Below are 11,807 nucleotides of genomic sequence, written 5' to 3' on the forward strand. Positions count from 1 at the left end.
CTCTGTCGTTCTATCTATCTATCTATCTATCTATCTATCTATCTCTGTCGTTCTAGCTAGCTATCTATCTATCTATCTATCTGTCGTTCTATTTATCGTTCTATCAATCAATCAATCTATCTATCTATCTATCTATCTGTCGTTCTATCTATCTATCTATCTGTCGTTCTATTTATCGTTCTATCAATCTACCTATCTATCTATCTATCTCTGTCGTTCTATCTATCTATCTATCTGTCGTTCTATTTATCATTCTATCAATTAATCAATCTATCGATCTATCTATCTATCGTTCTATCTATCCTTCTTTCGTTCTATCTATCTATCTGTTGTTCTGTCTATCATTCCATCTGTCATGGCCTAAAACTTTTTCAGTTCTTTTGGTCAGGCTTTCTCAAGCCATCATCAAAATTTGAAAGTTTGTCTCTAGTTGAAATTATTCATTTTGATAAACTTACATAAAAGCATATTTATATAATCTGTAGATTTAAATCTTCATTTCATCTTCTGTCTGTGTGTGTTTCTGTTCTCCTAGTCGTTTGTGTGGCTACTATCCTTCTTTCGGAGCTGTGGACATGTTTCGATTCCGAGGTCCGTCCAGTGTCGGTGACAGACTGGTATTTAAAGCGATGGTCAATAATAACTTTCAGACCAGGTGCAGTAGCTACATAACCTGACTGCTATAGATGTGCAATCATAAACAAAACAACCTTCTTTAGAAGCATTTAATTGTCAGGACTGTTAAAGACAACAACATGCATTTGTAATATGATATATTCAGTTGTCGCACATCGCTCACATTAACACTAGGCAGATTTATTAAGGAAGTAAATGGGGTACATTAATATTGACATTAATACTAATATCTAATAAACTGAGGAATATTTTAAACACATTGTTCTCTTATTCTGTGTATCAGTGTGGAGGTTGGTGTTCGGGTGGAGGCGTATAACTGTGAGGAGTGGAATGAGGGGACACCAAGACACATCAACAGTGCCTCCATGATTTATTACATCCCAGGACGTGACGGTGAGAAACAGACGTTTCCTGATGTCACCTACACAACGCTTGTGAGTTATTTACATGTTCAGCAACACTAGAATATTTATTATATACAACAGCTCTGAGCCTCACTTAAAGGCACATGAATTGTATCATTTTATTTTTTCAGGAGGGAGAAAGACGATTTATTGGTGCTATTGTCAGGAAGAGAATTCGCAAGGCCAGGTAATTTCTGTAGAGAAAATCAGTAAAAGTGAAAACTTTATCTTTAGATCCCTCATTAAGAAACGTACCAAATTTTTCTTCCCAGAAAACACATTCTGCACTCAAGAGATGAGGGACCAATTTCCGTGCCTTGGGACAGAAGTAATCAGGTACCACAAAAAAAATATAATAAATGCGTAATCATTAAAAAATAGTGAATGTCTAAATTCAGAATCAAAATTGAATAATTATGCTATAAATGATATTGAATGATAAATGTTTCAAACATTGTTTCAAACACTAGTGTGTTGAATTCAGTGAGTGGTAGGTTTAGAGAGTTTTGCGCAGAAATGTCAATTTTAGAAGTGTGATCAAATGAAAATAACTACAGATCATTATTGATATCATTTCTAGTTAAATAGTCACATTAAAGGTGCCATAGAATGGAAAACTGTATTTACCTTGGCATAGTTGAACAATAACAGTTCTGTACATGGAAATGACATACCGTGAGCCTCAAACACCATTGTTTCCTCCTTCTTATGTAAATCTCGTGCATGCAAAATCCTAGGGTTGTAAATGGACATGTAAAACCGTTTGTGGAGATTTTTTGCCCTTACCTAAGCCACATACCTTCTATGTAGATATCAGAGAACAATTTAAAATATTGTATCAATGCATTCTATGGCACCTTTAAATGGATGGTGAAGTTAAGCGAATTGCATTATGGGATACTGTTTTCCACACAATAGCTTCATCTGAAATCACAAAGTATGTGAAAAGCATAGTTTGTCAAAATGCTCAGTATTCAATAAACAGTAGGCGCGAAGTACCCAGATGACTAACTACTTTCAGCGAGATTCCATTTGATGGACAATTTACTATCCCAATGAGGCCACAGGAGAGGATTTGTGAAAACCAGTGAAGCGACGCAAATGACAGTATTATTATAGGTCACACATACATCAAGATTATGTTCATACTACACACATTCATACCATATAGAACATAATTTTCCTCACTTACAAAGTAATTACTTATTTAAAAGAAGTACATATTCAGAGAGTATAAGATTTCGAGTGCATCCAATGTGTTCTAGTTCTTCGCATTGCTGCTTGTAGAAAAAGAGAAAGCTTCCTTAACAGTATACATACTGCATGCTACATACAGATGATTCCAAATATACCCATTGTTACTGAGCAGGACAAGCCTTCTGTACGTGTAACATCTCTGCCCTCTACAGGTGTATTTGGGGTATAACAACGTGGCAGCTCTCAGTCTTAGCTGGAAAGCAAGGCTGGGAAGCAAGTAACATCAATGATAAGGTCATCACTTTGTTTATTCTATATGATGCATCTATGTATGTCTAGCAAGTGGCTAGCGTGCTGAATTTTCTTGTGTTTTGTAGGTAGGAGTCTATGTGCACGAGGAGGTAGATATGCTGTGTTTAAAAGTTGAGATGAAGATCAAAACTACAGCTTTTCATGCTTTCTTGCTGCTCGCCGACCTGCGGTTACGGCCACAGTGGGACAAAAACTATTTGTAGGCTAACAAGAGTTTATTACATCCCTTTATCTTACTTTGATTGTGCTATAAGTTTTGCAATTACATCAAATTGTTTCTCACCATCTACATCCTTCCATATGTCCTCCAGGAGCTGTGAAGAGGTTGAGAAAGCAGATGAGGAGGAAACCATTTATCACATTAAATGCACCACAGTCAACGGAAGCAAAAATCGGGATTTCGTGGTTCTGTTGTCTAAAAGGCAACCCTGCAAAGATGGGTATGATTCCAGTGCTACCATGAGTGATTCTGTTTTGGATACATCTTTAAAGAAATAGTACACCCAAAAATGAAAATTTGCTAAAACTTTACTCACTCTCAGGCTGTCCAAGATGTAGATGAGTTTGTTTCTTCATCAGAACAGATTTGGAGAAATTTAGCATTACATCACTTGCTCACCATTTGATCCTATGCAGCGAATGGGTGCCGTCAGAATGAGAGTCCAAACAGCTGATAAAAACATTACAGTAATCCACACAACTCCAGTCTATCAAATAACATCTTGTGAAGTGGAAAGCTGCATGTTTGTAAGAAACAAGTCCATCATTAAGTTGTTTTAACTTTAAACTTTTGCTTCTGGTCTATAATCCATAATAACACTTCCCCTGTTGTCCTATCACATCAAAATCCACCGACATATCTGTTTAGAACTGTTTTGGCTTGTAAGCGGTGCTTGATCTGTACATATTTCTCTCCTGTATCTGAAGAGACGACTTTTTGACTGGATAAAGCGATAATAATATGCAGTTACTCACTTCAAATGTCGTTAATTGATGGACTGGAGTGGTGTGGATTATTGTGATGTTTTTATCAGCTGTTTGGACTCTCATTCTGACGGCACCCATTCACTGCAGAGGACCCATTGGTGAGCAAGTGATGTAATGATAAATTTCTCCAAATCTGTTCTGATGAAGAAACAAATGCATCTATTTCTTGTATGGCCTGAGGATAAGTACTTCCTCTGCAAATTTTCATTTTTGGGTGAACTATTCCTTTAATGTGAATCTCAAACTGTATTTGTATCATCACAGAGACCCGTATGTTGTAGCATTCCGGTCTGTCACCATGGCAACAGTTCCACCAGATGAGAACTCTATTCGGAGCGAAGTTAAATGTGCAGGATTCCTCGTTCACGAAATAGGCTATTCAGCCTGCAAGGTACCAACTATACCATCTGAAACTGAATAAAAACATCACTCTCAAACTCTCATCACTAAACATCTGCTCAATCTAATCATTTCTTGCTGCTGTTCTAGGTGTCGTACTACAATCAGGTGACTTCTGGAGTGATGCCCTATGTGGAGGGAAACTTAGCCGGCTGGTCCAAATCTATGGAAGAGACAGCAATGTCCTGTATTTCATTTCTGGAGCAAGATTTGTTGACCACACAGTTCTGATATGCACACATTAGGACAACTCTAGGACAGTTATTTAAAAAAAAAAAAAAGGTTATGATAACAACTGCCATGATTAAGTGATCATAAAAAGTGTCAGTTATAGCATTGCATGTTTTTCTGAAGGTCTGTTTACACAAAGAATGATAACTATAAAGCCAACTATGATGATATCTATATTAGATGTTATATTATAGTTGTAGTGTTAGAATTAGAACAATTATTTAAATTTTACAGTTTATAAGTTTTGTCTTTGGTGTCAACGGGTCTGAAGGCTGCCAATAAAACCATAAATATCTATGGCACAATATACATCTGACTAAACCTGCATTATCATTTTCACAGTCCACACTCTTCAAAGTGTCTTTATAAAGGTGCTGTCTCAGTGTGGACAATAGAGTAAAACAGAAATAAATATGGACGTATATGTATGTAAAATATGTAGACACTGCCTCAGGGACTGCACAATTATTTAAACAAAAACTGAGGTCACAGTAATGTCTGTGATGATTAAATAATCATGAAAATGGTCAATTACAACATTGCATGTAGGTCTTAAGTTTTGCATTTAGAGTAAGCTTAGAACAGAAGAGAAAAGATTTATTTATAAACAATGAAATCATTTAGAAATACAGATTGTTTTGGATATGTAGCTGCATAACGAAAATGACATGCAGTTGTATTTTGATGTCAAATTAAAATGAATTGCTATTGCAATATCAAAAGAAATAGCCTAATTAACAATTGCGATATGGATTATAATTGTGCAGCCTTAGTTGTGTATTATACTGTCGAATAAATGCTTTATAATCATGTTTGTGGAAATATTTGACAAAAAAAATATCTAATGTTATTTTGCATACTTACATCATTCGCCCGTGTGTGTTTCGTCATATCCATACACAAATTAGCTCGACTGAAGGTGAAAGTTTGTTGTCACAACGAATGAGAAAACTGACAAGGAATTACTCAAAACAACAGTAACAAAACAAAAAAAGTATTTATTTGTCCTTCCACTCTGATAAGATGTCCTGTATCCATTTCTAAACCATTCATCCGCACAGACGAGCAGTGGCAAAGCACAACCAAAAATAACATAGATAGAAGTGTATGCAAAATAATGTTCTTCAGCAAGACGCGTGCAGTTTTATTTTTGATCGCTAGAGGGCCAAAAGTTACGTAAAGTAATATGGCCAACACAGAAAAACACGTAAAAACACTCTTTTATAGAGTATATTTGTACAAAGGTGTCTTGTAAATAATTGCTGCTTTTCATAATCAAATTCTCTTCGCTTTCTTGAGCATATAAAAGAGAACACACGATTCTTAATTACATTTTTTAATTTCCAAGTCAGGCACATATGTCATGTTCATAAGTCTCAGGCAACTTCATCATGAGGACATTTAATAGCAAGTAAATGGTCTCTCAACAGGAACAGTCACTTTTGTTTGTGACTAAAAACATCTGAGGCAGACGGCGAATCATTGGTGAGTTCATGACTGCAGAAACCCAATCTAAATTAACGATCAGTTAAATAGATCCATTTCTATATTTCTCCTCAATCTGCTGTGGATCAGAACACCACCACTTTGTCTTTTTTGGCTTGTGCTTTCTTCACATGCGCATGGACGTCCTCGTGGTCAGCGCTGATTTTACGGGACAGCCGACTGAGGGCGATGGAATTAGTTAATTTAGATGTTTCAATTTTCAACTAAAGAAGAAGATACCAAATTTTCAGTGGACATGGTCACAACTGATCAACTCAGTTCTGGTGTTCAGGTCTTTCTGAAAGTGCTCCACTGAACCACAAACCCGTCAGCAACCGCCTACAAGAACAAAACTCCACGACAGGAGTGTTAAAAGTGATCCCGTGGCCCATCTCTTCATTGTTATCCGCCTCTGGGCAGTCAGCAAGACTTGAGTTTAAATTCTGAGTTTATATCTTGCAATTCAGAGTTTATTTCTTCAAATTGTGTTTTTATCTTGTTTTTATATCTATTTTTTTCCTCAGAATTGACCAAAAAAATCTGAATTGTGAGATAAAAAGTGAGGTGAAAACAATTCTCACAATTCAGGCTTTTTCCCCCCAAAATTGTGAGTTTATATCTCACAACTGCAATTAAGTTTATATCTCGCAATTTTATTAGAATTTTATATTGTTATATATTATTCTTTTTGGTGGTTTGTCAAGTCAAGTCAAGTCACCTTTATTTATATAGCGCTTTTAACAATACAGATTGTGTCAAAGCAGGGTTTGTCCCTTTATCCGTCCTTTCTCTCATCGCACGTCTTTCTTCAGTCCATTGCCACTTCTTCTCTAAGATCCCAGTCTGCTTTAAAGGGGTCAAGAACTGAGAAATAAAAATCCCCTTGATCTTTTGACCTATAAGAGGTCATTGTACTTTAAAAACATCCTGTAAGTTTCAGAACTCAAAACTTTCTTGTTGGTCTAATATTGAAGCCAGTCTGCCAAAACCACAGCCTGTGGAATGTACCACTCTATGATGTAATAGTGTGGATAAAGCCCTTGGTGGAAAATGATCAACGCCTGCTTCAACATCGCTGCCTAGTTTAGCCCCGCCCACCGATTCGCGCACGTAGTGTAAGCGCAGCGAACGCAGGTCTACACAGAAATCAAAAGATAAAGATGCCTCCGAAGACAACAAGATGCTGTGAAGTGCTAAGCTGTGGAAAAACGCAGTCTTTCCATTGCCTTCCTTCTGATCCTAACATTAGGAAAGAGTGGATGAACTTTATTTTTGAAAAAGTTCCAGACCGGGTCAGTAAGAACTCATCAGTCACTTCTAAAACTAAAAGATGCTGCTGAATTTGGATGTGAGTAGGCTAACTGTTTTTATTACGTGGTCACTATTGCTTTGTCTGTACTTACACATCGTTTGATATGTACTGAGTATTTATGCGTTTTTGACCTAGGCCTAAATGACAGCAGCGTTCATCTATGAAGGATGTACTATCAAGTGAGTGTTCGGAGTCTAGATCCGCCACGCCTATTCAAACAGAGCGTTCTGATGAGGGGGGTAAAAACAGGACAGAAAATAGCCTATTACTTCTAAATTATGTTTTTTGATGTAAAACTCTCGATAACATTATAAGGAGACTATAGCATATGGAGGTAGTGATCAGCAGGAACGTGACATATATGTTTGCTTTTTTATGGAAGTCATTCCCATTGTTGTGATTCTCTTAATAATTATTATAACACATGATATAATGTGTTAGATCAATGAAATAAACTACATAATCACATTTTGGAGAATGGGAACTTTAATTTGATGTATGATAAGGTTAAAATAAATTCATTTACAGGTTCCCAAGTCCTAGTTTTTGTTCTTATAGTAATTTTTGTTGTGTCCAGTAGGTGGTAGTCACTGTGCACTTTCTTGTTGGATAATATGAATGGAGTCTGTGAATGTTGCCAAATGATGCACAAATGTGCCACCGGGCCACAAAACCAGTCATCGGGGTCAAATTTTTGAAATTGAGATTGATCTGAAAGCTGAATGTATGGTTTGTTAGGATAGGACAATATTTGGCTGAGATACAACTATTTGAAAATCTGTAATCTGAGGGTGCAAAAAAATCGAAATATTGAGAAAATTGCCTTTAAAGTTGTCCAAATGAAGTTCATGCATATTACTACTCAAGAATTAAGTTTTCATATATACGGTAGGAAATTTACAAAATATCTTTATGGAGCATGATCTTTACTTAATATCCTAATGATTTTTGGCATAAAAGAAAAATGGATAATTTTGACCCATACAATGTATTTTTGGCTATTGCTACATATTACTACTCAAGAATTAAGTTTTCATATATACGGTAGGAAATTTACAAAATATCTTTATGGAGCATGATCTTTACTTAATATCCTAATGATTTTTGGCATAAAAGAAAAATCGATAATTTTGACCCATAATTATCGATTACCACGTATTGTTGGCTATTGTTATAAATATACCCGTGCTACTTATGACAGGTTTTGTGGTCCAGGGTCACAAATGTACGTACCATTTCATTAAGTCAATTCTATGACATATTTCAGTGTGTTGTGTTTTTCTTTTAGGTTCTTAAGTAAATTTGTGATCAGTAAGTATGCTGGTAAAACTAAACTCAATCCACTTGTCTTGTTTGGAGAGCTGAATCTGTTACAGTTTATCTGATATTGTTTTATTATTGTATTTTGCAAATGATATTTGCCTTGATATTTGTAGTGATTCTAGTCAATTGTATGCCTCATTACCTTTAATAGTGGCCTTTTAATAGTAGGGTTTTAAGTTTTCCGTTTCATTCGCAGACCTCTTTTGCATTTAAAAGTTCCAGAGAGCTGGTACACCATTATGGGAACCTGAAATCCTCCATAAATATTAGGCTATGTAATTGCATAATAAAGAGAACAGTAAGCAACAGCATGCGGGATAATGTTGCAGAAATGCTTGGTACAAGTCTCACAAATGACACGCGTTTTTACATTCTGCACCGCTTTTTTTTTTTTTTTCTTCTTTTTTTTTCTCCTACGTAAACATACGTTAATTAGATCTTTAATTGTTGTACCCGTGCCTTATGCACGCATGAACGTCGCGTTTTTAGAAACTTGAATCCTTTTTTGTATTTTTTTTATTCTGCTTCAGTGCGTCTCGTGTGATGCGAATGGCTGTGTGAACGGCCCCTTGGACTTCAGTCAATATTCATTTAACTTGCTGTTTTGCAGTCCGCTTCTACTGGCTTTGGCAGTTTTTTCGAATATTTTTCTAAAGTTGTCATGTTTCTTGCGGTTTGAGTCACTTACAACTATATGTGAAAAATTACTGTATAAATAAATTGCAACGGTGGAAAGGAGGATTCTGTGGCGTGACGTCATGGCGGGCGCGCTCAGTGAGTCTCGAGTCAGTTCACTCCGGTGACTGATGCGCAAACTTCTAGAAAACGTCTAGAAGAAGACAATGGTATAAGAATAAAATAATAGAGAGAAATGAATGGAAGGACTTAAATATTCGAATTCTCAGTTTATTTTCAGCATGACTACTGAACATATAGTGTATGTATATATTAACATATATATAACACACAACATTATGTGCCTAGAAGCTTGCGTTCTGCAAGTGAATGGCGTATTATTGTGCCATCAATGACTAAATAAATAAATACATTTTTATTCCGTTGATAGGCTACTGAGGAAGTTTATTAGGCTATATTGTAAAATAATGAAAGCAATTATTTAAAGTCTTAAAATGGAGCATTCCTTCGTGGATTTTTTCCCTTCTCTGACATGGAACTGTTTATGCAAAGATAATTTGTCTTTACTATATTTGGTATTTGAGGAACTGTAATTTTGGCTTGGCTGGTGCGCGTGTAAGGAGACTGTGAACTTTTTTACGCATCTTGAAAATTTCAGAGCTGTTCGGACACACAAACCCACGGAGCTACCATGTTTGAATCATTTTTATACTTCCGTATTCTACAAATTTACCTCCCTATCTTTTACCGCCTAAGAACCTAGTGTATTGTTTTGACGCGCTAGTGTCCTTGCGCATCTCTAAGCGAGTGTTTGTTTCCCTAGGCTGCAAGTGCTCGCCGTCTCTATTTTTAATTTAATTTATTTATTTATTAAATTTTTTTGAAAGATCGTAGCAGATATATTAACGATATATCTGATATATTAAAGATATCATCGTATTTGCCGTTTGACTTATGCTGTGGTAAGTTAATACCGCCTTTTTAAAATTAATGACCGGTTTTGCGTTTTACTTGCTGATTTATTTTAAATTATTAACTTGTGAAACAGACAGACTGCACGACCCCCTTTAAATGCAAATACAATATCTTGATTTGTAGTGTTTTTCCCCCCTTGAGGTTCGCCAAGGGAAGTAGGCTACCTGGAGGATGTCATTCTTTGATTGATGTAAAGACTCATTTTAGTCATTTCACGATTTTCAACTATTTTCTAAAAGAAATAATGTTTTGGAAGGATTACGTTAGGATTTAAGTCTGCATCAAAGACTGCTTTGCACTTCTCTGTCTAGCCTGGAACTTCAATATGGCCACAACACCGCTTTCAGTGGGAGAGACTTTGAAAAATCTTAGTCCTGAGGTTGAAGCATGCAATTCCAGTTTTTCTTATTCTCCTGAAGCCACAGCTGTGTTTGCCACCTCAGTGACGCTCATCATGCTCTTCACCATCTTCGGGAACATTCTGGTGATCATTGCCGTCCTGACGTGCCGCTCTTTACAAGGACCTCAGAACCTTTTCCTGGTGTCCTTGTCTGCAGCGGACATCCTGGTGGCCACATTGATCATCCCGTTCTCCTTGGCCAATGAACTGATGGGCTACTGGTACTTTGAGTCATTTTGGTGCGAGATCTTCTTAGCGCTGGATGTGCTCTTCTGCACGTCTTCCATTATACACCTGTGCGCCATCAGCCTGGACCGCTACCTGTCCATCTCCCGGCCGGTGCAGTACGCAACCCAACGCACCCCTCGCAAGATCAAGGGGGCCATATTGGTGGTGTGGCTCATCTCTGCGGTCATCTCTTTCCCCCCGCTGGTATCCATGAATAAGACCCCGCTGGCGAAGGATGGGGTTTGCCCACAGTGCAAACTCAACGAGGACATCTGGTACATCCTGTACTCCTCCATCGGGTCGTTCTTCGCCCCGTGCCTCATCATGATCCTGGTGTACGTTCGCATCTATCAGATTGCCAAGAAGCACACTAGATGTCCTCCGGGAGAGCCGAGGAAAGACTGTGCAGGTGGTGTGCCACCAGGCCGAGAGCTGCAGAACGGGGAAAACCAGGGAGGTTTTGACGCCGTAAACCAGCCTCAATCATCAGCAGAAAGTCGGCAGCAGATGAAACACTCAAGGAGGTGCAAGGACTACGAGGACAGTTCAAGCTCCGGCTCTGACGTCGAGGTAATTGGGGGACATAATGCCAACGGGACAACCTCCAGTGTGGGGTCGCCGGAGCCTGGCCACCAGACATCCTCCCCAACACAAACGTACCGAAAAGTCATCGGAACATCAAAGGGCAGCCAGCTGTCCTCTTCAAACATGACACCAGCAGGAACTCCAAACACCAGGAGGAAAGCCTTCATCGTCCGCGAGAAGCGGTTCACATTCGTCCTGGCGGTCGTCATTGGGGTTTTTGTCGTCTGCTGGTTCCCGTTCTTCTTCAGCTACAGCTTGCAGGCCATTTGTCCAGAGACTTGTAAACTACCAGAGCCACTTTTTAAGTTCTTCTTCTGGATTGGCTACTGCAACAGTGCCCTGAACCCGCTCATCTACACCATCTTTAACAGGGACTTCCGTAAAGCCTTCAAAAAGATTCTGTGTAAAAAGTATAAGGACTCTTCTTTTTGAAAGCAGAGAACACTGGGAAAAAAAGGGTTTTATAGGCCTACAGTAAATTGGCGTTTGATTCCTCTAAAGGTGATCATCGCACAAACTGTCAGTGTCATTTCACTCCAGTATTTCAATGAAACATTTTCATGACAAACAATTTTCTTGTATTTTCTGCAAGTTTTACTTATGAGAATTGTTAATAATAATAATATTAATAATATTAATAATAATTAGTTTTCCTTGCCAAAGAAACTAGCCAATTGCAGATCAGTTTTCATGTAAA

General features: G+C 37.7%; 1 protein-coding gene and 1 pseudogene across 1 annotated transcript; both read left to right on the forward strand.

The window, feature by feature from the left end:
• LOC107741682 (acyl-coenzyme A thioesterase 12-like) overlaps positions 1–4,475 on the forward strand; it is a 7,960-nt pseudogene extending 3,485 nt beyond the window's left edge.
• Positions 4,476–4,914: 439 nt separating this feature from the next.
• LOC107741691 (alpha-2B adrenergic receptor-like) lies at positions 4,915–11,542 on the forward strand. The gene is made up of 2 exons (XM_016554464.1): positions 4,915–4,927; positions 10,284–11,542. Exons 1-2 carry the CDS (start codon positions 4,915–4,917, stop codon positions 11,540–11,542), a joined length of 1,272 nt encoding a protein of 423 aa, XP_016409950.1.
• Positions 11,543–11,807: the final 265 nt, after the last annotated feature.

Source organism: Sinocyclocheilus rhinocerous, unplaced genomic scaffold (genome assembly GCF_001515625.1).
Source record: "Sinocyclocheilus rhinocerous isolate Xijiao unplaced genomic scaffold, SAMN03320098_v1.1 scaffold886, whole genome shotgun sequence".
Taxonomy (NCBI): Eukaryota; Metazoa; Chordata; class Actinopteri; order Cypriniformes; family Cyprinidae; genus Sinocyclocheilus; species Sinocyclocheilus rhinocerous.